The sequence below is a fragment of the Zeus faber genome (assembly GCF_960531495.2).
Source record: "Zeus faber genome assembly, chromosome: 15".
NCBI lineage: Eukaryota > Metazoa > Chordata > Actinopteri > Zeiformes > Zeidae > Zeus > Zeus faber.
In genome coordinates this window covers 25,559,072-25,585,714 of record NC_137194.1, presented here as the reverse complement: position 1 = coordinate 25,585,714, position 26,643 = coordinate 25,559,072, and the positions used below count along the sequence as shown (strand labels likewise).

Sequence of the window (26,643 nt, the reverse complement as noted above, 5' to 3'; positions counted from 1 at the left end):
AATATAGAATGATTTATTGCTTGTGTTTAGTGAATAATGCAAAAGATAATAATATTGGTCGAAAGAAATGGCAATTACAGTATTTTCTCAAATTGTTCAGCCCAACTGAACATCCCTCCCCATGGTGGTGCAACATGGCGGTGCAACATGGCGGCCTCCGTGGAAGAGAGGGTGGTCAGGAAACTTGCGAACGTCCCTCTCTAGAGCCAGTGTGTGGATTGTCTCGTCTGGGCTACTGTAGAAACATGGTGGCCTCGGTGAAGCGTACCTGCTCCATATGTAGTTAAAACTGGCTGATTCTCAGGTAACGCTGTTCCACAAATTAAAGGGTTGCTTTAATCCTCAGTTTGTCAGTCGGTGGTTTTAAATAAAGAGGCAGACAGACGTTGGTTTTGCTTGTACAAGGGTCGGATGAGAGACGTACTCGGGAGCAGCGCTCTGAGACGAACAGTTTATTTGATTCATATAAACATATGAATACAACAAAAATAACACAGAAATTAACACAATAAAAGAAAGCACTCCTGTCATAAACCTACACACAACAAACATATAAATTCAAGGAGATTCAATACACCACGTCAAAACTTGTGTGGGATAAAATCCAAGCAAATGGAAAAATAGCAAATGACACGTGGGAGTCGTCATCATAGGTGTCAGCGTCAGAGGGTTGGTGTGGAGGAACCCAGTTGGGGATGGGGGAGTAAGAGGGGGAAGGGGGAGCGGTGTGTACAAGGGGGTAGTACACAGAGGAGTGTACAAGGGTGTACGTTTGAATGGAGGTGTATACAGAGCGATCTTTGGAGCAAACAAAGAAACTAACAAACTAATTAGGAGTTGCTCTCAGAAACTTCCCAAAGAATATGTGAAATGTTAAACTTTGGATGTGATGACATCAGTTCTCCATTTTTCTAAACAGAATTACATGTTTTACAGCACTCCAACCAGCTGGCTTCTAAAAGGCTGAACAGACCAAAGCAATGATAGTTTTGTCTTGTGAAGTGTAATTGTAAATTATTGATTGTTTAATTCCTAATTTGTCGTTGTAAATAAATGTCATTCTAATGCTTGAATATTGTTGGAACATTCTTTTTTATCTTCAATGTTTTCATTGAGAAGAAGCATCATATTTTCCAGACGTTCTGACGGTTTCACGGCTTCTGTTTTAAACTGCATGAAAAACCACAAACAATACTCAAATAAAAAAGTGTGCCTGTTATTTTAAATATAAACAAAGAAAACTAAGATGTGTTTAGAAACAAGGAGAAATAATAATTATTGAAAAAGAATAAGAAATAAAAATAAAATCTGCAACCTCAGACACATTTCCCTTCCCACCCCTAACCATCCATATGAATTGTACAAGTATCTGTACTTACTTAGTATTATAGTATATTATATTAGTATCGCAGTATATTTAGTTTCAGACTTGACTTTAACTTCACGGCATTTCAAAGCAAATGTATATATTTTTTTCATTTCTGACACAGTCGTGTTACTATATGAAGTATTATAGACTCTGTTACATCAGGACACCGGATAAAACAAGTACTTTTACTTTTAATACTTGAAGTACATCTAAGAGCAAGAACTTGTATATTTCTACTGAAGTACAAATGCCAATGTGGTACTTCTACCTTCGTCTCAGGGTATTTGTTCTTTTAATGAAGTAAAAGGTTTGAGTACTTCCTCCGCTGTGTGAGTTCTGTGTGAGTACTATGTGTACCTACAGGCATGTGGGACCCCCTTCCACCCCTGGGCTGTGTGTTGGAGACCCTCGTCACAACCTTTAGGATCAGCTACGTCACGGGGTTCACACTACAAGATAACAAAGCCCACTTTGGGCCGATTCCCCCCTTCAGACAATTGTGAGCAAAGTTCAGATTTTTTCATTGTTCTAAAGATTATCGTGTCAGATTATCCTGTAGTGTGAGGCATGTTACCAGTTTTTCACTTCTGCTCCGAAGTCCATCCTAACACAAATCATAAGTTTCCCAACTTTACCTGATTTTGGATTACGGATTTCGGATTGTTCGCACTGTGATTTCGTTACTATTTCCTAGCTTTCACCCTCGCCTGAACTGTTTTTTGGATAACTGTTTTTTGGGAAGCAGGACTTTGGTGTGGCTAGCGCTAGTTGTTGCTGTTGTTGTTGCTGCTGTTGCTGTAGTTGTTTTTGTTGTTGCTGCTGGTATTGTTGTTTCTGTTAATGCTGCTGTGGATGTTGTTTCTGTTGTTGTCTCATTTGCTGCTGCTGTTGTTTCTGCTGCTGTTTCTGTTCTTTCTACTGTAGATGTTGCTGCTTTTTCTTTTGGTGTTTCTGTTGTTTCTGTGCTGCTGCTGTTTCAGTTGTTGTTTCTGTTGCTGCTGCTGCTGCTGTTTTTGTTGCTGTGGTTGTTGCTGTGGTTGTTATCGTTGCTGTTGCTGTTGTTGTTGCTGCTTCTGTTGTTGTTGTTTCTGTAGCTTCTGCTATTGCTGCTGCTGTGTCTGTTGTTGCTACTGCTGTTGTTATTTCTGTTCTTGCTGCTGCTGTTGCTGCTGTTGCTGTTTTTGCTGTTGTTTTTCTTGTTGTTGCTGCTGGTGTTGCTGTTGCTGCTGCTGTTGTTGTTGTTTCTGTTGCTGCTGCTGTTGCTGCTGCTGTTGCTACTGCGGTTGTAGTTGCTTTTGTCGCTGTTTTTGTGGTTGTTGCTGCTGCTTTTGTTTTTCCTGTTGTTTCAGGGGCATTCTTTTGAATTGACCAGCTGACAACTATGTTCTTTTTTTGATTGTAGTTCATTTAAAGCGCATTGTGTACCCTGGTATGAAATGCGCTTTATATATGAAGTGACTTTACTTGACTATTAAACATGCGGCGAGGAGGAGGGATCTGTGGAATGTCACGTGGGAAAGACCGATAGCCAATTTGAGGCCACGCTGAATGAAACAGAAGTTCTCAACAAAACAGCAGCCATGGCAGAAAATACGAACGCTGCGAAGCATAAAACTGGAGTTGCAACATGTACAGTCAATGTTTACGCCGTCTCCATGACTTCATCCACTGTTTCAAATTTTTCCTTTTGGATTTTCTGTAAAACAAATGTGCAAAAAAATAGCACTGCTAGTTCTAGCCCGTCATCCACTATGTTTGTTTACTCTGAAGTCACGTTTGGTCACATGAGGGTTCCGGTTTTGAGAGTTGGGACTCTGGTAACCTCACATAGCCACACCTGCGTGTAATGAACTTGTAGGGCTTCATGATATTAGGACTCTTGTTGTTGGTGAAGGAATCTGTTTGTGTGTGGTGTGCTGTATGGGCACATTGTGGCTCTGCACACGCTATAGGAACAAAACTGTTAAATGTATCATGATATTTTTTGTGTGGGGTCTCTCACATTTTTCACATTGGTTAAGATTTGAAAAATCTTGTCGTGTGGGCCAGGCAAGGTGCAACCACTTCCTGCTGCAGCTCGCTGTGCAGGAGCTGCTGTCCTACTTTTATTATTGATTTATTGTTGTGACTATGACACTAATCTCAGTGTGTTTCCTCTGCTGTGGTCTGCACTGGCTTCTGGGACTAAACCATAATTCATTCATTCCCATCCTTTGTATATTGACCCATCACACTCTCAAGCAATACTCTGATGTGATGCAGTTGAAAACTTCATTGAATTAATATTATAATATAATATAATATTATTCTGGTAGTTTATAGGTTTTGCGGTTGGGCATTTGATAATTCTGACTTTCTACTTTCATGTTATTTAACATTTCTTGATGTAATATGATGTAATAAATAACTTAAAGCCATTACATCTATCAAAACAGATCGAATCTTAAACATTGACCATTTATACAACCAAGAAGGTAAAAGCAGATCAGGTAGGTAGAACATTATTTAAAAATTAGATGTGTCTGTTGTATAATGTGAAATAAAATGTGTATTTTATAACTCTGCATATGGTGCCCTGTCTGTAGAGTAACATCAAATGAGATAAGTACTAAATGTATCCCCTGAAGTGGAATTTCAAGTGTTGTTCAGTGGGGAAAGATAGAACATACAATGTAACAGGAGAATAATAGTAGAATGATGTGGAGATCACTCCTTCTATGACATGTTGGGTGGTTCTGAAAAGGACCGTTGGTTCAGCGCTACAGGCTGTGGTTACTTGGAGCTTGTGTACTTGGTGACGGCCTTGGTACCCTCAGACACGGCGTGCTTGGCCAGCTCCCCGGGGAGCAGCAGGCGGACGGAGGTCTGGATCTCCCTGGAGGTGATGGTGGAACGCTTGTTGTAGTGAGCCTTCGAGAGGCCTCACTGGCGATGCGCTCGAAGATGTCGTTGACGAACGAGTTCATGACTATCATGGCCCTGGAGGAGATCCCGGTGTCGGGGTGGACCAGCTTCAGCACTTTGTACACGTAGATGGCGTAGCTCTCTCTCCTGGTCTTTTTGCGCTTCTTTCCACCCTTGACAGCAGTCTTGGAAACAGCTTTCTTGGAGCCCTTCTTGGGCGAGTTCAGGCATGATGATCATGCAGCAACGCACAACACCAAAAAAAAGCTCAGCTCTATATAACCCTCTCATGCAAAGCAGCCTCTGTGACTCCCTGAATTTCATTGGCCAGTGCTTGCAAGACGCGTGGCACGTGCCACTAGTTTTCAAACAGAAAACAAATAGAAGGGGCAGATTGGCGGTTGAAAACAGATGTGCTTGGATTTAACCATTTCCTGGTTATTTGCAACACCAATGTTACGACCATTCTCGTGTATATGGATCACACTCTCATAATATACTTAATATCATACTATAATATACTATTCATTTTCCTCGACACATTAGAGACCAGATGGGATCTATTCTAACGGATTTATTTCTTACAGAAACACAAAGATTCAATACCATTGTTCCGTTGATCTGTCACCAATATTTATAACTGTTTGTCAGAAGTTAAATTTGTTCTTTTCGTGTGTAGCTTACAATCTCACTGTTTTCTGCAACGTGTGCTGCTGTGCATGTTCTGCCTGTTCATTTTAATAGTGTGTGTAGGTGTATCAGCTATATGTAATTCATGGATAAAATATAAACCTTTAAACAAAATGATGTACATTAAACACTTTCCGTTGAGCCTGTGTTTTCCTCTTGGAAATTCTTATGTTGGAATACAACATTTAAGTATGTATTTGTGAGTTGAATTTAACATCAAAAGCAATTTGTCAATATATACAGTGACATGGAGAAGTTTGTATTTATATGTACACCACCCAAAGCAGTTGCAGCAAAGGGTTTATGAACATTAGGTAAGAAAATCACACATCGTTTACACAAGGGGTCAGGCTCCTTTGAGGAGGTTTGTGTGGCCCTGAAAAGGGCCTTTGTTTAATTCAGTTGTTAGAGCAATTAACCTCCAAAACCGTACAGAGTGCGGCCCTGCCTCTTCAGGGCATAGACCACATCCATGGCGGTGACGGTCTTTCTCTTGGCGTGCTCAGTGTAGGTGACGGCATCACGGATCACGTTCTCCAGGAACACCTTGAGAACACCACGGGTCTCCTCGTAGATCAGACCGGAGATACGCTTCACACCGCCACGACGAGCCAGACGGCGGATAGCGGGTTTGGTGATTCCCTGGATGTTATCACGGAGAACCTTGCGGTGACGCTTGGCGCCTCCTTTGCCCAGTCCCTTTCCTCCTTTGCCACGACCGCTCATGTTTGCAGATCGAGTCGAAACAAGCTATAACAACTTCTTGTGTCAGCCTGTTCATTTACAGCTTTCCTGCGGACGTAGAGGAGAGCACACTAGTCCGTGGTGCAAGTCTTGCACATATTGTTTCGTCATCACGCGCCAGAATTCAAAATTGCGCGGGTTTCAGTGACTAATCTGTCGTGTACGTCTGAAGTACAAAGAGCATTACACAACATTAAACAGTTCTCCTGTCCTTCAGGTTGGACTCTAAATACCACAAAATATAAAATAATGTGTCATTATGACACCACATACACACAGTGTATCAAACTTCAATCAGAATGTAAAGCATTTTAACAGCCATAATTATAAAAATGACAGATGACATCTTAATGACTCCATCAGAATTAAAATAACATTAACAAATGAATAAAGAGATTTATCATTTTTTAGAAGAGCAGTGGAAGTCAGCAGTTTTGGATATGTATCCAAGCAGATGAATAAATCACAAAATCTATGAGTTGAATTGTTATCCCTGTAGTTTAAACATGTTGGTTGCTCCATAAATATCAAAAGTGTTTTCTGGAATAATTGTCATGCCGGAAATCAATGTGTCTTTAAAAAATACTTATTGGATGAGAATATATCTGTTCAGATTTAATAGACTATTGACAATATGTGAAACAAACAAACCACCTTTTCATTTGGAAAAATAAATATTTGAATTCAATATTTCCATCGAACATTCAGACTCCCACAAAATAAAACAGTATAATGAGGTTATCTAACGACACCACTAACTATATTCAGCAGCAGTAATAATGAAAAGAATGAGATTGGATGGAGGATAAGAGTTACTCTCAACAAAGTCGTGGGTGGCTCTTAAAAGAGCCTTTGGATTGTTGAGCAAAATGTGATTATTTTGCTTTGGTGGCCTTCTCAGTTTTCTTGGGCAGGAGAACAGCCTGGATGTTGGGCAACACGCCTCCCTGAGCGATGGTCACTCCGCCCAGCAGCTTGTTGAGCTCCTCGTCGTTGCGGACGGCCAGCTGCAGGTGACGGGGGATGATCCGTGTCTTCTTGTTGTCGCGGGCAGCGTTTCCGGCCAACTCCAGGATCTCAGCGGTCAGATACTCCAGCACGGCCGCCAGGTAGACCGGAGCACCAGCACCGACTCTCCGGGCATAGTTGCCTTTGCGCAGCAGCCTGTGGACACGACCGACTGGGAACTGGAGACCGGCACGAGATGAGCGAGTCTTGGCCTTAGCTCTGGCTTTTCCGCCCTGTTTGCCTCTTCCAGACATGGTTTCAGCTTTTGGCTTGATACAAACAACTAGGAAGTAACCACGCCGCTCTGCAGCGCTTATTTTAAGCCGTGCAGGAAAGATCTCATTGGTAACCTTGCACCCAAAATCTGTGGTCCAATCAGAACAAAGTATACCAGTGAAACGTCACAGCAGCAGTGTGTGAAGGCGTTCTATGTGAGGAGGCTCTGCCCCAGAGGGGCTACGCTCCTAATGTTATACAATCTACCTCTACTCCTCCTCTACTCCTCCTCCTCTACTCCTCCTCCTCCTCTACCTCTACTCTACTTCTCTCCTCCTCTCCTTCTCCTCTACCTCGACTCCTCTCCTCCTCCTCTATCTCTACTCCTCCTGTCCTCCTCCTCTTCCTCAACTCCTCCTCTCCTCCTCCTTCTATACCCCTCCTCCTCGACTCCATTCCTCTAATCCTCCTCAACAAAGTTTCAAAGTAAAAAAGAAAAACCCACTGCAATGGCAGTGTTGGATTTCTTTAACTTTGCTGTAGAACAAAACCAATCCCATTTTTTGAAAGGTGTCATCGTCTAGGTTAACATATGTAAGTTAAGAGGTTTCAGTAGACCCTAAACTGAGATATTGACCTTTGAACCCTGCCCAGAGGTCACCTTTGAATCCCTTTATCCCAGTAATTAGAAGAGCTACCGAAAGAACTTCAACTGTTCTGGACAGCTCTGGACAGGTACTTTTAGAGGGGTCAACAGGGGGCACCACTTACAACTGCCTAACATATAATTCAGGGATTTGAAAATTACATCTGTGACCCACCGCGTACTATAGGGTGATCTGGTGGCTTTCGAGTTGTTGTTTTTTTTGCATCATTTGAAAGTGGAGAATCGGAGCTTCCAAACAAGGTGTCACTTGTGCAAATCAAGCAAATCTTTTTAAAACTATGACTTGTTAATGACAAGGGTGTGGCAAACCGTGTTTCTGAGATCATCACCTCCAAAGTTTTACCCACACCAGGGTCATTCAGCCAGCTCCCAGAATGCAAATGGGGTTGGCGGACAAACAAAGCCTCATGGCGACTTAACATGCTGCTGAATGGGCCAATCACAAACAGCTCAACAACACACAACTAATTTTGTTTTTTAAAAAAGCTTTTATTTAACAGTAAGAATAAACATGGTTTTTAAAAGTGGAATTATTTTAGAGTTTAAAAGTACGAACAACACAACAACATGTACAGTCTATCTATATTATGAGTCTCAGAAAATCTGAAATCTGAAAATATGTCACCAACCTCAACGGACTTCATCACGTCATCTACTTTTCCGTTGTAACAACAATGGACGTATTGTCAGTCTCCTGGTGGTTCTTGAAAATATTCCGTTTCATGCTCACATTAAGTTTGAAATCCGCTGTTTTAAAAGTTCTCCAAGTCTGTAGTAATATCAGATTCAGCATCGCTGTCGTTCTCCGCGTCGTCGTCGGAGAACTGACTATGATCGTGGAAAATGAAGTCCAGTAGGCGCTGCTAACACTGACCTGGATCTACCGCACTGGTCGGATTAAGGTCCGAAATATGATTCAGAGCATCCGCCACCCGCTTCACGTAATCCATGACGATACAGAGAAGAAAATTTTCACAGACAAGTGAGACCGAAACACCCCCATGTTGCGCTTTAACCGTCTGTTTACGGAAATGAGGTAGGTGCGTGAGGCGAAGGCTTCTTCTTCTTCTTCTTCACTGTTTCACAACAATGGCTCAGTGTGTGTAAAAGTACTACAATATAAATGTTGAATTCTATCAAAACGGTTTCACATTGTGACTTCATATCACATGGAATATGGATGAATGATCTTCACCTGGACCCTCGCTTTAAAGGAAATGAACGATTGGCGTTGTTTAGTGCTGTTCAGCGTTTCGGTAAGGCAACTGCGTTTCCCCATGTAATCTAACTGGAATATATAACTCCACGGTTAAATATTTTTCTACTATTTATATATCAAACTCGGTGTTGAAAATATCTTGACGGATAAAGAAAAAACCCACAATGGAACACGAATCTGGAAAAATCTCATTTTCCTTCAGGAAAGGTTTTGTGAACCTATTTGGCTGCTCCTGGCGATTTTAGAAATGTGCGAGATGGCGAGTCTTGCTGTTGTGGGACAGATGTAAATTCAGACAACGCAGATATATCCCCTGAACAAGATAAACCCTAGTTACACATGCATGTTGTTTTTCACCCATACCTTATTTTCCTTTTTAAGTTTCTAATGATATGACCACCTTACTTGTAGTTTTTGTAGTTGGCAAGGTTTTGAGTTTGAAAGGTTCATAAATATTTGAGAAAATATTACACAATGTATATAATAATTTTTTTTTTCTCCTGTAGAAGCTACAAGTCTGTATGATTTTGACCTTGTTGTAAAGAAAACATGTTTTATTTGCGACGTAAAGCACCACACTACCTACAACCCGAAGTGTAACATCTCTGATTGATGCAGCTCGCTGTTACCATGGAAATGTTGACCGCACTGGCTGATGGGTACATTAAATTTTCAGCCGTGCGCGAAAACTATGAGAATTATATCCAGTTAAATTGTATTTATGAATGAAATTCATGCTGAGGGTCTGACTCTTTATCTCTATTCTTGCCCAACCTTCAATTTAATACACCTATAAATAGAGATAAAGTGAAACCAGTATCCTGTTTTTATTTCTTTATAAAATGAAATATTAAACCATCCATGCACCCCACACCTCTCCGCAGTGGCGTACTTTTATCAGATTAGTTTTAGTTTACTTATTTTCTCGAAAGTATCTCGAAAGTCAAAGATAATCTCACCATTCAAATAAATTTGGAAAAACGTGTGACACTGACTCCAAAATTCGTTGTTCTGGTGAAATTTAGGTAAAAAAAAAAACAGTGCAGGTCACAAGAGGTTAAAACAATAGCTGTACACATATATTGTGTGTGTGCATATATTACACATATTAACACAATCTACATATAGTGTGTGAAATATTTTAACTAGTGAGCCCAATACAGGCAGGTGGTAGTTACACTAAAGTAATGTACAGATTAAAACATAGTATAGTAATTCATCTGTGATAGTACTAGTAAACATGCTGGTGCAATGAATATGTGTATATCCATATTGTGTAAGTATATCTATAGACTTGAATTGCAGCATAGTAGGGAAAATACCATGCAGTACTTTACAGTAATAACAATATGACTGATGATACAATAATTAGGATAATGTAATAATTGTAATAATTGTAATTGCAACAGTAATATTGGTAATACTGCTAATAATGAAGAATTAAGACTGCTTAAGAAAAAACTTTGACGGAATGGGAGATGTCCAACTGTTTTTATTGATTTATTGTTGTGACTACGACACTAATTTCCATGTGTTTCCTCTGCTGTGGTCTGTACTGTCTGCTGGAACTAACCATAATTAATTCATTCACATCCTTTGTACATTCACCCATCACACTCTTAAGCAGTTTCTTAGTGTGATGCAGTTGAATACTTAATGAAATTAATACTTATTCTGGAAGTGTATACGTAGGTGTTCTGCTTGGGAATTTGGATATTCTGACTTCTTACTTTAAAATTATTTAACATTTCTTTCTGAAATATGATACAATAAATAATGCATTTTATTCTTAAAACACTTTCCTAAGAACTCAATGCCATGTACATCTAGTTAAACAGATAAAATATAAAACAATGACCATTTATACAAACAAGAAGGTAAAAGCAGATCAGCGAGGCAGAACATTATTTAAAATTAGATTTGTCTGGTGCATAATGTGAAATAAGATGTGTATGTTATGACTTTGCATATGGTTGAATTAGAGAACTACTTAATTTATCCCCTAGAAGATGACATTCAAGTGTTCAGCATTATTAGAATGAACTGATAATAGCAGAATGATGTAGAGATCACTCCTTCTATGACATGTTGGGTGGTCCTGAAAAGGACCTTTGGTTCAGCGCTTCAGGCCGTGGTTACTTGGAGCTTGTGTACTTGGTGACGGCCTGTGTGCCCTCGGACACGGGGTGCTTGGCCAGGTCTGGATCTCCCTTGAGGTGATGGTGGAACGCTTGTTGTAGTGAGCCAGGCGAGAGGTCTCACCGGCGATGCGCTCGAAGATGTCGTGACAAACGAGTTCATGACTACCATGGCCTTGGAGGAGATCCCAGTGTCGGGGTGGACCTGCTTCAGCACTTTGTACACGTAGATGGCGTAGCTCTCCTTCCTGGTCTTTCTGCGCTTCTTTCCGCCCTTGAGGGCGGCCTTGGCCACGGCTTTCTTGGAGCGCTTCTTGGGCGCGGACTTGGCGGCGAGTTCAGGCATGACAATCATGCAGCAACACACAACACTTGTAAAAAGCTCAGGGGCGGTGCTGCTTACTATACTGTATAACACTCTTGTGCAAAGCAGCCACTGTGACTCCCTGAATTTCATTGGCCAGTGCTTACATGACACATGGCACCATTAGTTTTCAAACTGACAAATAGAAGAGACAGATTGGCGGTTGAAAACAGATATGCTTGGATTTGACCATTTCCTGGTTATTTACAACACCAATGTTACGAGCATTCTAGTGTAGATGCATCACACTTTCATAACATACTTAATAATAATGCTATAATACACTATTCATTTTCTGCAACACATGAGAAACCAGATTGGATCTATTCTAACTGATGTATCTCTGACACAAACACAAAGAGTCCCTAATAAGGGGCTCCTTTATTTGTCCACTATTGTTCTGTTATTCCGTCACCAATATTTAGCGAACTGTTTGTCGGAAGTCATATTTGTTCTTCTCGTGGGGTGCTTACAATCTCACTGTTTTCTGCAACGGACATTAAACACTTTTTCTTGCATCTGTGTGTTCATCTTTGGAATAAATATGTTGTAATACAACATGTATGTAAGTATTTGTGAGTTGAATTTTACATCAAAAGCCCTTTGTCAATATATACACTGACATGGAGCAGTTTGTATTTATATGTACACCACCCAAAGCAGTTGCAGCAAAGGGTTGATGAACATTAGGTAAGAAAATCACACATCATTTACACAAGGGGTCAGGCTCCTTTGAGGAGGTTTGTGTGGCCCTGAAAAGGGCTTTTGTTTAATTCAGTTGTGAGAGCAATTAACCTCCGAAACTGTACAGAGTGCGGCCCTGCCTCTTCAGGGCATAGACCACATCCATGGCGGTGACGGTCTTTCCTCCTTTGCCACGACCGCTCATGTTTGCAGATCAAGTCGAAACAAGCTACAACAACTTCTTGTGTCATTTTGTTTAATTTGGAAAAAAACATACATATTTGAATTAAAAGAAAAATGTTTCCATTATAAGATCCATACTCCCTTTAACTATATTCAACATCAGTAATAATAGACAGACAGACAGACAGCTAGACAGATATATAGATAGATAATAGATAATAGATAATAGATAGATAGATAGATAGATAGATAGATAGATAGATAGATAGATTTATTGGTTGTTGTAGAATTTCATGAGGGGTTAAGTACCTAGGAGTGATTGGGCACACGGATGTATAAAGCAGATATTTGATATGATGTTGTAAGGCAACAATGTCTTTAACGGAGCGTGTGGTGGCTCTGAAAAGAGCCTTTTGGGGACTGTTGAGCGGTGGCTTCAAGCACGCTCTCCGCGGATGCGGCGGGCCAGCTGGATGTCCTTGGGCATGATGGTGACTCGCTTGGCGTGGATTGCGCACAGGTTGGTGTCCTCGAACAGACCGACCAGGTAAGCCTCGCTGGCCTCCTGGAGAGCCATGACAGCGGAGCTCTGGAAGCGCAGGTCGGTCTTGAAGTCCTGAGCGATCTCTCTCACCAGGCGCTGGAAGGGCAGCTTGCGGATCAGCAGCTCGGTGGATTTCTGGTAACGACGGATCTCTCTCAGAGCCACGGTACCGGGCCTGTAGCGGTGAGGCTTCTTCACTCCGCCGGTGGCAGGGGCGCTCTTACGCGCAGCTTTGGTAGCCAGCTGCTTCCTGGGAGCTTTTCCTCCGGTGGATTTACGGGCGGTCTGCTTGGTTCTAGCCATGCTGGATGAGGAGTTGTGCTGAAGTAGACTGGGAGGACTGAGCTTATATAGACAGTGCGGAGAGCTGCTCAACGCTGATTGGTCCAAGTGAGGCGTGCGCGAGTGTCGATTGGACGTCAGGAATTCAAAACAAACCCGCGCCTTTTGAGCGCGAGGAACCTCTGAATATTTTTCTGACGTAATGGTTCAAGTATTGACTGATGATTTGAAAAATGCTGCGTGTTTATGACATGTTACTAGAAGTTTGAAGGAATACATTTGAGATAACCAGGAACTTAGGATCAACATTCAAGATAATTGTTCCTGTTAAGCGAAATTATAAAAGGGCAAATATATATAATAAATATAAGTATAAAAATATAAATAATTACTACTTCATAACCATATAATCTGAATCAGAAAAATATATGTAGACAAAATAGCAAATAGATCCAAATATGTTTGTATGTATGTATGTATGTATGTCTGTATGTATGTATGTATGCATGTGTGTATGTATGTATGTATGTATGTATGTATGTATGTATGTATGTATGTATGTATGTATGTATGTATGTATGCGTCTATGTATGCATGTGTGTATGTATGCATGCGTACATGTCTAGATGTCAAATATGAATAAATGCATTTAGAAAAATTGTATGTGCATTACATACACTGCTTGTTTATGTAATAATTATTATAGAGTAGTAAGTTACTGTCATTGCTTATGGTACGGCACCATAACACTATGATTAGATAACATAAAGAATAGGGGAAAGGATTTGATAAGGAGCAGCTCTGTGAGACATTGTGTGTGGCTCTTAAAAGAGCCGTTTGGGGTCGTTGGGGTGAAGGCAGCAGAGTTACTTCTTGCCTGCCTTCTTGAGCTTCGCTGCTTTGCTCTTAGGAGACTTGTTTGCTTTCTGGGCCACAGCAGGCTTCTTGGCTGACCTGACCACTGCCTTGGTGACTTTCTTCGGGGACTTCTTAGCAGTTTTCTTGACTTCAGCTTTGTTGGCGGCACCGACCTTTTTAGCGGCAGGTTTCTTGGCGGCAGGTTTCTTAGCGACACCTTTCTTAGCGAGCGGTTTCTTAGCGGCTGCTTTCTTGGTGGCTGGCTTCTTGGTGGCTGGCTTCTTGGTGGCTGCTTTCTTGGTGGCTGGCTTCTTGGTGGCAGGGGTTTTGGCGGCTGCTTTCTTCGTGGCTGGCTTCTTCTCGGGCTTCTTTCTCTGCGTCTCGTTGAGTTTGAAAGTGCCTGAAGCGCCGAGTCCCGTCTTCTGAAGCAGAATGCCGCTGCCCACCATGGCCTTGATCACATTATTGACGCGAGAGTTTCTTCCTTGCATGTCGTATCCGCGGCCAGTCAGCGCTTTCTTGATGGCAGGAGCAGACATCCCTTTGCGATCCAGGGACTCGGACAAAACCTGGCGGATGAGCTCACGGACGCTGGGTCCTGCCGCCGCCCTTTTCGCTGGCGGTGCCTTCTTCATCATCTTCTTCGCCGTCTTGGCCGGCGGAGCGGCTGCGGTGACCGTCACCGCTTCTGCTGCTGGAGCCGCTTCTGCCATTCTTTCCTCGGGTCTCTGGTGCGATTTCCGCAACAGTGACTGAACGGAGTGTTTGAAACGAGGAAATGGGCTGGACTTAAACGCACCATGAGAACCGCACAGACTCTACCAGCGGAGTCTCTCCGTGGTACCACGTTGTGTTTTCTCCTGCGTGTTTTCCTGATAAAGTCTTCTCAGAAGAACAATAGTAATAATTGTTGTTGAAATAAACAACAAGTCAACATGTTCACCTATAAATACAAGGTCTTTTTGGCGTCGAGGCCGGGAGCGTTTCCCCCGGATTCTCAAATCATCGCTGTTTCTCCGTGACGAAGGATTTACTCCAAGCGCATTTCCTTCGTCAATTGTCTTTTATTTGAAGAAAAGTCATTGGTGAGTTACTAAAAAGGCTTTGCAGAGACACTGAAGATGTTTGACAAAGCATTCAATGTAAAACTTGTCCTTATATGTTGTAGCTCGTGTGTAAAATGACTTTTAAAGCCACTGGTAAACACACATGTTGAAACCGCCCCAGACAACGAATGAACAACTCTTTCTAGGACTAAACAAATGACATTTATTCTGTTGTTTCACTCAATCTCATACATTACATGTTTGTACCAAAATAAAATGATTCTTTTGTTTCATTGATAATGATTGAACTTTATTGGTTTTACGGCCATGTTGAGTTTGTAGTTTCCCTGCCTGCAGTGAGACCCAACTTGTTGTGTGTGTCCAAGTTCTTCTTTTAATAGTGAATCATTCTCATTTGAATTATTCTGTTTCAACTTTGTCTTCTTTTCTGCAAAGTGCTGTTCACTATTTACATGTGGCCCACATATGAAGCAGGATGTGCTGCTAAATCATCTTCTCATACTTCATCGGATGATGTAGATGAGGCTTTGTGTCTGTTTAAATACTGTGAAGAAGTAAAACAAAAATACATGAATGAATGAAATATGATTTTAAATGAACAGAAAGAACAGAAATAGAAACAAGGGAAACACTTTACAAAGACAGTTTGATCCAAGCATGAAGCTGCTAACCTGGAAGACCTGTTCCACAGGTATGACCATATTTGGTCAAATATAAATTGCATGAACAGGAAATGAAAGGAGGAGTTATTACAATATGATTTGATCTTTTACAGATTACTATATGTATCATGTGTAATTAGCAGGTTTCTCACTCTACATGATAATACAACACATACTGCAAGGTGCTTGAACATACAACTAGTATATGTTGATCTATATTACGAGTGTGAACCATTTTGTAACTAGAATTTATGGTGCAATAAAATACGTGTACTGTGTGAGATTCACTAAATAAATAGAATACATGTAATTTCTTTAATCCTCATAATATATAACTTGTTTTTATGTTCTTTAAGGAATTGAAACCCACACAAAGCCTCATATAACTGTGTGCTTTTTTTCTTGTTTTTTTTTTTGTTATACCTGTACCGGGACCTGAGTACTTTATTTCCTTCCCTTTCATGTATAACATGTTGTGGAATGATAATCAAAATATCCTTATCCTCATCCAAATGACTTGATTTATCTGATTAAGTACTGAGCATAAAATCCTGATTCCTGTGTAGAACCTGTAGATACGGAGCAGCACTCTGCAAAAGAAAGGTTAAAACAGGATAATAAATAGAAAGATTCAGTAATAAAAGAATAAAAGGACAGACATAAGAAGTTCAGTATCACTGAAGGCAGGAAAACAAAGTCCATATGCATAGCGTAGTATATCTTAAAGTAATGTATATATTATAATTTCCACTGTCTGCTTATAGTTCAGAGTGGTATTTCTTTCTTTTTTTTTTTTCTTTTTTTTTATTTCATTTCATTTATTATTATTATTTTTTTTAACATTGCTGTCAGCATGCTGGGCATTCAACACAGACTATTTGTATGCCAACGCATCTAGGACAGAGTTAGTCTGCAAGTGGAGTTCAAGTTCTCAACCTGCAATGCAACTCTTTATTAATTCTTAAATCATCAAGAACTGCTGCAACAACTCTGTCCTGTGGACGACCTGTAGAATGACAAAAACACAGTTTTGGTTATGGAGAGCCACCACCAACCCCCCTCTTTGGAGAACTATTTATCATGTTTGGGTCTTTAAACAACTGATCACTACTCTAGAGGGGGAGAATCACCGCGGTGAGACAAATAAACATAGAAACAAACAACATTTACACAAAAACATGAACATTGGACGACAACATTGAAAAACATATTGAAAAACTGAATAAGGTCCAGGAAAACTGGAACTACAACTGGCCACGTGGCCTCTTCCTGTCAAAGTTATGGCAGTAGATGTGTATTTCACAGTCCCTGTGCAAAGTGTAAATGTGAAGCACTTGGACACTGTACTGTGATTAAGATCTATATAAGTAAACTTGACATGTACTTTTTTTTGGAGCCGTCAATTTGAGCTGGTTGACTTGAAAATAGAAAATGAATGCACCCGGGTAGACATGTTTCAAATGAACCCTTCATCTCTGTGATATAATTATTTCTTTCCAGCTTAGATTTGTTGACATACACCAGGTGCAACAACTGCGTAAGGACATCAGCAGTGGCCTACAGTCCATTGACAGCACCCAACTGCCTGGGAAGCTAAAGGCCTGGTGCTTGCAGCTTGGACTCCTACCCCGGATGTTGTGGCCCCTCGCAGTTTATGAGGTACCAATCTCAACTGTAGAGAAGTTGGAAAGAACAGTCACAGGATACATCAAGAAGTGGCTTGGAGTTCCACGATGCCTTACCACCATAGGCCTCTACGGAGAGAGCATCCTCAAGCTGCCCCTCACCAGTCTCACAGAGGAGTTCAAGTGTGCAAAAACAAGACTCCAGATGACACTGAATGAATCCAGAGACATAGTGGTGAGCAACAATGCACCAACCTTAACCTTAACCTTGGCCGCAAATGGAGACCAGCCAAAGCAGTGGAGGAGGCAACAGCAGCCCTCAAACATGCTGACATTGTGGGCCATGTTCAGCAAGGGAGAGGAGGCTTTGGGCTGACAGCTACCCCCCCAGCGTGGAGTAAGGCCACAGCACGAGAACGGAGGAAGATGGTGGTGGAGGAAGTACGTCACCAGGAGGATGCTGCACGATGGGCCAAGGCAGTCTCTCTTGGCAAACAAGGACAGTGGACAAGATGGGACAGTGTGGAGAGGAGGAAGATCAGCTGGAAAGACATGTGGGCCATGGAAGCGAGACAGTTGAGCCTCTCCATCAGAGCTACATACGACGTCCTTCCAACACCAGTCAAACTTCACCAGTGGTTTGGTGAAGATCCGGGGTGTGCCCTATGTTCTATGCCAGCCACCCTCAGACACATTCTTACAGGGTGTAAAACCAGTCTCACACAAGGACGTTATACGTGGCGTCACAACCAAGTCCTGAAAGTCCTTGCATCCACTCTGGAGGACAAACGAACTGCCACCAACTCCCTACCACCACCAGCATCCAACCAACAACGGGCAACTATCTTTGTCCGTGAGGGGGCTAAGGTAACCAGAAGATGCTCTACACCAGGGGTGGCCAACCAGTCAGAGACTAAGAGCCACTTTTTTTACTGTGTTACTGCAAAGAGCCACATCATACACATGGGCACACATGAACATCACCCCATCCCTTCCTCACACACACACACACACACACACACAGACCTCTGCTCAGCCAGATTTATTGTAAATGTCACACACCAACATGATAATGACAGAAATTGACTCCTAGCCCCCGCGACCCGACTAAGGATAATCGGTTGAAGATGGATGGATGGATGGAGTACTAAGACCACAGGCCAGTTATTTTCAACAATTAACATTGTGTGCACTGTCTCACACACACAAACTCTCAGTTCAACCAAGTCCACAAACAAAAATATAACATTGTGTGCACTGTCTCACACACACAAACTCTCAGTTCAAAAAGTACTGTTGTTTATGTATTCATAGAGGGGGGAATTGGACTTAGAGTTTAATGATAAGGATGTATTTTTTTCATGTTGGGTCAATTTATTCAATAGTGTCCCTTAAACCCTAACCTTTAAGAATCAGTTTTGGCTCTTGCCTACCATACACGATCTGATGCTTTGGCCATCCACATATACCTGGGACTAGGTGTTCCGGAGTCCTGGCCACATTTTTGAAAAAAAAAAAAGTAAGTACTGTAAGTACTGAAAGTACTGCGTTTCCGCGGTATACCTCTCAGTTCAACCAAGTCCACAAACAAAAATATAATAATTAACAATACCGTTTTTCTCTTACTATGCATGTTGCTTAGTGGGACTTCTGGCATTCCTTATCTTGAACAATGCTCTTCAAATCTGGCTTGAATTCCGTTGTTGCCACTCGAAGCAATTCTTTCACATGGGTGTCATTGACAGTATCTTAAGCGCAGCCCGTTTGACATTGGGGCATTTTTCCATTGGCACACTTCTCCAGAACTCAATGGTCCCTTCCCTTAAAGCAGCTTTCAGTCGGTCCTCCTCCTGCAGCTCGCGAGTCGCGACACACACACACACACACACACACACACACACACACACGCACACACACACACACACACACACACACACCCCTCCAGCCCTCACAGTTCTCCATCGGAGATGTTTGATACGCAACGCAATTCGCCGGCCGATCCATCTTATATGTTGACTACTAACCATGTCAATAGTGTTGAAAATAAACTTCCAAATTTTTTTGAATCTTATTTGGTGTTTTATTAGTCCTAATGCCGCGTTGACTTTGTATGGAGGCGCGCCGCCCCGGCGCTTTTGGTGTAAACGCGGCATTTGGACTAATAAAACAGGCGTTAATGGGACATGACTCCTGCTGCTGTTCGCTTTGAGTAAATGAGGAAGTGATCCGCGGTGGAAAACGAGTGATATACCATAGCGATTTTATAATCACAATAGGGAATGAATGGCTGCGCTTTTTTTTTCTGAGTTTTTGACGCTTGTCATGTGAAAGAGCCGCATGAAGCCAGCCAAAGAGCCGCATGAGGCTCGCGAGCCGCGGGTTGGCCAGGCCTGCTCTACACCATCTGAGCGAGGCCAGCTACGCTTAGCCCGTGACTGGAAGATGCTGGCTGACATTGGCCGACAGCTGGTTTTTCCTCCAGAGATTGCTACAACTACCCTGAGACCTGACCTGATGCTGTGGTCTCCTTCCCTGAAGAAGGTGTACATCATCGAACTCACAGTACCCTGAGAGGACGCAGTGGATGAGGCTTATGAGCGAAAACATCTACGCTACGCCGAGCTCGCTGCTGAAGCACAACACCGTGGCTGGAACGCTGAGGTCCGCCCAGTGGAGGTCGGATGCAGAGGGTTTGTGGCAAGATCTACCACCAGACTGTTCGCTGACCTGGGAGTTAGAGGCCAGAACCAGCGCTCAGCCATCAAAGCTGCATCAGAGGCAGCCGAAAGGAGCAGCCAGTGGCTTTTTATGAGGAGGAAAGACCCCTGTTGGGCCCCAAAGTAGCAAACCAGTAGGTATGCGGTCAGCTTTGGCTTGACTCAGGGAGTAGGACGCCCCTGCCATGCATAGTCCCTCGAGAAGTCTGCCATCATTATGGCTTTCTTTCTCGTGACGTGTCTGGACTCACGCAAGCTCAGGTCCGATCAGCCTGTAGCTGGCCACCTTGGGGAGGGTGTATAGTGTAGAGGCCGAAACATCCCAAGATCCAAGGACACACTACTGATGATGCGTATCCAGCTCCCACCATTCACCACCATTCATCACCAAGACGAAAAGATGACATTAAGACGTTCTACCATTCATCACGACACTCTTAGGTATGTGCTTGCACAAGGAATTTACATCTTATCCTGTGTTTGATAAACTGTCTTTGCTTTCATATAATGTCTTTTGTGCCAAATGTATAACACTTTGAATTGCCCTGGTTTATGAAGTTTGCTATACTAATGTATGCTATACTAATATTTGTATGTTGTACTTTTTTCTTCCTGCAGAAATCATGTTTTAGTTTCACCACAAAACACACGTACAAATTGAATTGCTAAATGGTCTCATTAGTAAAAAGCTGCCCAAACATCTTGTAACTTGTCATTTGATGAGTTTGATATGATTATCCTTACTGCAGCTCTCCGGCCAATTAGTTCATTTGCTGCCATCAAGTGGCTCAAAGATACAAGTGCATCTTGACGCTTTGTAGCGTGAATAGCAATGATCGTGAGACATTTATTTAGACTTTCATTGACATAAATATATATCCAAGTCTCTCAGTTCAAGGAGCAAAAAAAAAACATTCAAAAGTTTCTGCTCAATGATAATGTAAATAATTATGAAAGCAGTTAATCTGATTAACTTGAGCCAATTCAATAGTTCAACATGTAACCTTTGTATAGTAGTTGTCCCTGAATAACAGGATTGGGTGTCCCTGGAATAATGCTTCTGTTACAATGTGGGTGGTCCTGAAAAGGACCTTTGGTTTGAGAAGCTGACAATTTGAATTACTCAGATTTGGTGTACCTAGTGACGGCCTTGGAGCCCTCAGACACGGCGTGCTTGGCCAGCTCCCGGGGAGCAGCAGGCGGACGGAGGTCTGGCTCTTCCTGGAGGTGATGGTGGAACCCTTGTTGTCGTGCACTAGTGGAGCAGGACTTTGGTGTGGCTAGCGCTAGTTGTTGCTGTTGTTGTTGCTGCTGTTGCTGTAGTTGTTTTTGTTGTTGCTGCTGGAATTGTTGTTTCTGTTGCTGCTGCCGTTGATGTTGTTTCTGTTGTTGTCTCATTTGCTGCTGCTGTTGTTTTTGCTGCTGTTTCTGTTCTTTCTACTGTAGATGTTGCTGCTTTTTCTGTTGGTGTTTGTGTTGTTTCTGCGCTGCTGCTGTTTCAGTTGTTGTTTCTGTTGTTGCTGCTGCTGTTTTTGTTGCTGTGGTTGTTGCTGTGGTTGTTGTCGTTGCTGTTGCTGTTGTTGTTTCTGTAGCTTCTGCTATTGCTGCTGCTGTGTCTGTTGTTGCTACTGCTGTTGTTATTTCTGTTCTTGCTGCTGCTGTTGCTGCTGTTGCTGTTTTTGCTGTTGTTTTTCTTGTTGTTGCTGCTGGTGTTGATGTTGCTGCTGCTGTGGTTGTTGTTTCTGTTGTTGCTGCTGTTGTTGCTGCTGCTGTTGCTACTGTGGTTGTAGTTGCTTTTGTCGCTGTTTTTGTTGTTGTTGCTGCTGCTTTTGTTGTTCCTGTTGTTTCAGGGGCATTCTTTTGAAATGACCAGCTGACAACTATGTTCTTTTTTTGATTGTAATTCATTTAAAGCCCATTGTGTACCCTGGTATGAAATGCGCTTTATATATGAAGTGACTTTACTTGACTATTAAACATGCGGCGATGAGGAGGGCTCTGTGGATTGTCACGTGGGAAAGACCGATAGCCAATTTGAGGCCAAGCTGAATGAAACAGAAGTTCTCAACAAAACAGCAGCCATGGCTGAAAATACGAACGCTGCGAAGCATAAAACTGGAGTTGCAACATGTACAGTCAATGTTTACGCCGTCTCCATGACTTCATCCACTGTTTCAAATTTTTCCTTTTGGATTATCTGTAAAAACAAATGTGCAAAAAAATAGCACTGCTAGTTCTAGCCCGTCATCCACTATGTTTGTTTACTCTGAAGTCACGTTTGGTCACATGAGGGTTCCGGTTTTGAGAGTTGGGACTCTGGTAACCTCACATAGCCACACCTGCGTGTAATGAACTTGTAGGGCTTCATGATATTAGGACTCTTGTTGTTGGTGAAGGAATCTGTTTGTGTGTGGTGTGCTGTATGGGCACATTGTTGCTCTGCACACACTATAAGAACAAAACTGTTAAATGTATCATGATATTTGTTGTGTGGGTTCTCTCACATTTTTAACATTGATTAAGATTTGAAAAATCTTGTCGTGTGGGCCAGGCAAGGTGCAACCACTTCCTGCTGCAGCTCGCTGTGCAGGAGCTGCTGTCCTACATCAGCCGCTGTTGCACGCTGCTCAGGTATAGTTCTAATTGTAATAAAAGTTAATAATGTATAATTAAAACTGCTAAACAAATATTCTAACTGAATGGAAGATGAAGGGAATGTTAAAGGTTTTGGAAAGAAGGGATGCGAAGGGATGGAGCCCTCGATCGCACACTGTCCAACTGTTATTATTTATTTATTGTTGTGACTACGACACTAATTTCAGTGTGTTTCCTCTGCTGTGGTCTGCACTGGCTTCTGGGACTAAACCATAATTCATTCATTCACATCCTTTGTACATTGACCCATCACACTCTCAAGCAATATTCTGATGTGATGCAGTTGAATACTTCATTGAATTAATACTTTAGCTATCCTGGTAGTTTATAAGTTTTGCGTTTGGGCATTTGATAATTCTGACTTTCTACTTTCATATTATTTAACATTTCTTGATGTAATTTAATGTAATAAATAACTCAAAGCCATTACATCTATCAAAACAGATCAAATCTTAAACATTGACCATTTATACAAAAAAGAAGGTAAAAGCAGATCAGGTAGGTAGAACATTATTTAAAATTAGATGTGTCTGGTGTATAAGGTGAAATAAAATGTGCATGTTATAACTCTGCATATGGTGCCCTGTCTGTATAGTAACATCAAATGAGATAAGTACTGAATTTATCCCCTGAAGTGGAAATTCAAGTGTTGTTCATTCAAGTGTTGCTCCTGTTACATACAATGTAACAGGAGAATAATAGTAGAATGATGTGGAGATCACTCCTTCTATGACATGTTGGGTGGTTCTGAAAAGGACCGTTGGTTCAGCGCTACAGGCTGTGGTTACTTGGAGCTGGTGTACTTGGTGACGGCCTTGGTTCCCTCAGACACGGCGTGCTTGGCCAGCTCCCCGGGGAGCAGCAGGCGAACGGAGGTCTGGATCTCCCTGGAGGTGATGGTGAAACGCTTGTTGTAGTGAGCCTTTGAGAGGCCTCACTGGCGATGCGCTCGAAGATGTCGTTGACGAACGACTTCATGACTACCATGGCCTTGGAGGAGATCCCGGTGTCTGGGTGGACCTGCTTCAGCACTTTGTACACGTACATGGCGTAGCTCTCTCTCCTGGTCTTTTTGCGCTTCTTTCCACCCTTGACAGCAGTCTTGGAAACAGCTTTCTTGGACCCCTTCTTGGGCGAGTTCAGGCATGATGATCATGCAGCAACGCACAACACCAAAAAAAAGCTCAGGGGCGGTGCTGCTCTATATAACCCTCTCATGCAAAGCAGCCTCTGTGACTCCCTGAATTTCATTGGCCAGTGCTTGCAAGACGCGTGGCACGTGCCACTAGTTTTCAAACAGAAAACAAATAGAAGGGGCAGATTGGCGGTTGAAAAAAGATGTGCTTGGATTTAACCATTTCCTGGTTATTTGCAACACCAATGTTACGACCATTCTCGTGTATATGTATCACACTCATTGTGTGTGGCTATACTATAATATACTATTCATTTTCTGCGACACATTAGAGACCAGATGGGATCTATTCTAACGGATTTATTTCTTACAGAAACACAAAGATTCATTACCATAGTTCCGTTGTTCTGTCACCAATATTTATAACTGTTTGTCAGAAGTTAAATTTGTTCTTTTCGTGTGTAGCTTACAATCTCACTGTTTTCTGCAACGTGTGCTGCTGTGCATGTTCTGCCTGTTCATTTTAATAGCGCGTGTAGGTGAATCAGCTCTATGTAATTGATGGATAAAATATAAACCTTTAAACAAAATGATGTACATTAAACACTTTCCGTTGAGCCTGTGTTTTCCTCTTGGAAATTCTTATGTTGGAATACAACATTTAAGTATGTATTTGTGAGTTGAATTTAACATCAAAAGCAATTTGTCAATATATACAGTGACATGGAGAAGTTTGTATTTATATGTACACCACCCAAAGCAGTTGCAGCAAAGGGTTTATGTACATTAGGTAAGAAAATCACACATCGTTTACACAAGGGGTCAGGCTCCTTTGAGGAGGTTTGTGTGGCCCTGAAAAGGGCCTTTGTTTAATTCAGTTGTTAGAGCAATTAACCTCCAAAACCGTACAGAGTGCGGCCCTGCCTCTTCAGGGCATAGACCACATCCATGGCGGTGACGGTCTTTCTCTTGGCGTGCTCAGTGTAGGTGACGGCATCACGGATCACGTTCTCCAGGAACACCTTGAGAACACCACGGGTCTCCTCGTAGATCAGACCGGAGATACGCTTCACACCGCCACGACGAGCCAGACGGCGGATAGCGGGTTTGGTGATTCCCTGGATGTTATCACGGAGAACCTTGCGGTGACGCTTGGCGCCTCCTTTGCCCAGTCCCTTTCCTCCTTTGCCACGACCGCTCATGTTTGCAGATCGAGTCGAAACAAGCTATAACAACTTCTTGTGTCAGCCTGTTCATTTACAGCTTTCCTGCGGACGTAGAGGAGAGCACACTAGTCCGTGGTGCAAGTCTTGCACATATTGTTTCGTCATCACGCGCCAGAATTCAAAATTGCGCGGGTTTCAGTGACTAAGCTGTCGTGTACGTCTGAAGTACAAAGAGCATTACACAACATTAAACAGTTCTCCTGTCCTTCAGGTTGGACTCTAAATACCACAAAATATAAAATAATGTGTCATTATGACACCACATACACACAGTGTATCAAACTTTAATCAGAATGTAAAGCATTTTAACAGCCATAATTATAAAAATGACAGATGACATCTTAATGACTCCATCAGAATTAAAATGACATTAACAAATGAATAAAGAGATTTATCATTTTTTAGAAGAGCAGTGGAAGTCAGCAGTTTTGGATATGTATCCAAGCAGATGAATAAATCACAAAATCTATGAGTTGAATTGTTATCCCTGTAGTTTAAACATGTTGGTTGCTCCATAAATATCAAAAGTGTTTTCTGGAATAATTGTCAAGCTGGAAATCAATGTGTCTTTAAAAAATACTTATTGGATGAGAATATATCTGTTCAGATTTAATAGACTATTGACAATATGTGAAACAAACACACCACCTTTTCATTTGGAAAAATAAATATTTGAATTAAATATTTCCATCGAACATTTGGACTCCCACAAAATAAAACAGTATAATGAGGTTATCTAACGACACAGTAACGATATTCAGCAGCAGTAATAATGAAAAGAATGAGATTTGATGGAGGATAAGAGTTACTCTCTACAAAGTTGTGGGTGGCTCTTAAAAGAGCCTTTGGATTGTTGAGCAAAATGTGATTATTTTGCTTTGGTGGCCTTCTCAGTTTTCTTGGGCAGGAGAACAGCCTGGATGTTGGGCAACACGCCGCCCTGAGCGATGGTCACTCCGCCCAGCAGCTTGTTGAGCTCCTCGTCGTTGCGGACGGCCAGCTGCAGGTGACGGGGGATGATCCGTGTCTTCTTGTTGTCGCGGGCAGCGTTTCCGGCCAACTCCAGGATCTCAGCGGTCAGATACTCCAGCACGGCCGCCAGGTAGACCGGAGCACCAGCACCGACTCTCCGGGCATAGTTGCCTTTGCGCAGCAGCCTGTGGACACGACCGACTGGGAACTGGAGACCGGCACGAGATGAGCGAGTCTTGGCCTTAGCTCTGGCTTTTCCGCCCTGTTTGCCTCTTCCAGACATGGTTTCAGCTTTTGGCTTGATACAAACAACTAGGAAGTAACCACGCCGCTCTGCAGCGCTTATTTTAAGCCGTGCGGGAAAGATCTCATTGGTAACCTTGCACCCGAAATCTGTGGTCCAATCAGAACAAAGTATACCAGTGAAACGTCACAGCAGCAGTGTGTGAAGGCGTTCTATGTAAGGAGGCTCTGCCCCAGAAGGGCTACGCTCCTAATGTTATACAATCTACCTCTACTCCTCCTCTACTCCTCCTCCTCTACTCCTCCTCCCCCTTTACCTCTACTCTACTTCTCTCCTCCTCCTCTTCTCCTTCTCCTCTACCTCGACTCCTCTCCTCCTCCTCTATCTCTACTCCTCCTGTCCTCCTCCTCTTCCTCAACTCCTCCTCTCCTCCTCCTTCTATACCCCTCCTCCTCGACTCCATTCCTCTA

At 42.3% G+C, this 26,643-nt stretch overlaps 6 protein-coding genes and 1 pseudogene across 7 annotated transcripts; all 7 read right to left on the bottom strand.

Moving 5' to 3' along the window:
* Nucleotides 1-5,377: 5,377 nt before the first annotated feature.
* Nucleotides 5,378-5,689, bottom strand: LOC307241769 (histone H4; the record flags this gene model as incomplete). Its single annotated transcript, XM_080015989.1, has 1 exon — nt 5,378-5,689. The coding sequence occupies one exon, from the start codon at nt 5,687-5,689 to the stop codon at nt 5,378-5,380; it is 312 nt and encodes a 103-aa protein (XP_079872115.1).
* A 595-nt stretch (nt 5,690-6,284) lies between these two features.
* On the bottom strand, nt 6,285-6,969 carry LOC307240674 (histone H2A; the record flags this gene model as incomplete). The annotated part of the gene is made up of 1 exon (XM_080014514.1): nt 6,285-6,969. The coding sequence occupies one exon, from the start codon at nt 6,967-6,969 to the stop codon at nt 6,583-6,585; it is 387 nt and encodes a 128-aa protein (XP_079870640.1). The 3' UTR covers nt 6,285-6,582.
* Nucleotides 6,970-10,952: 3,983 nt separating this feature from the next.
* Nucleotides 10,953-11,310, bottom strand: LOC307241287 (histone H2B 1/2-like; the record flags this gene model as incomplete). The annotated part of the gene is made up of 2 exons (XM_080015327.1): nt 10,953-11,027; nt 11,125-11,310. 2 exons carry the CDS (start codon nt 11,308-11,310, stop codon nt 10,953-10,955), a joined length of 261 nt encoding a protein of 86 aa, XP_079871453.1.
* A 1,082-nt stretch (nt 11,311-12,392) lies between these two features.
* Nucleotides 12,393-13,365, bottom strand: LOC307240862 (histone H3.2). The gene has a single exon (XM_080014754.1). The coding sequence runs from the start codon at nt 13,031-13,033 to the stop codon at nt 12,623-12,625; it is 411 nt and encodes a 136-aa protein (XP_079870880.1). The 5' UTR covers nt 13,034-13,365; the 3' UTR covers nt 12,393-12,622.
* A 10,015-nt stretch (nt 13,366-23,380) lies between these two features.
* LOC307241286 (histone H2B 1/2-like) lies at nt 23,381-23,748 on the bottom strand (annotated as a pseudogene). The gene has a single exon. The product of its transcript is annotated as a histone H2B 1/2-like (transcript).
* An 873-nt stretch (nt 23,749-24,621) lies between these two features.
* LOC307241584 (histone H4) lies at nt 24,622-24,933 on the bottom strand (the record flags this gene model as incomplete). The annotated part of the gene is made up of 1 exon (XM_080015752.1): nt 24,622-24,933. The coding sequence occupies one exon, from the start codon at nt 24,931-24,933 to the stop codon at nt 24,622-24,624; it is 312 nt and encodes a 103-aa protein (XP_079871878.1).
* Nucleotides 24,934-25,500: 567 nt separating this feature from the next.
* LOC307241576 (histone H2A) lies at nt 25,501-26,212 on the bottom strand (the record flags this gene model as incomplete). The annotated part of the gene is made up of 1 exon (XM_080015744.1): nt 25,501-26,212. One exon carries the CDS (start codon nt 26,210-26,212, stop codon nt 25,826-25,828), a length of 387 nt encoding a protein of 128 aa, XP_079871870.1. The 3' UTR covers nt 25,501-25,825.
* Between the last annotated feature and the right edge of the window lie 431 nt (nt 26,213-26,643).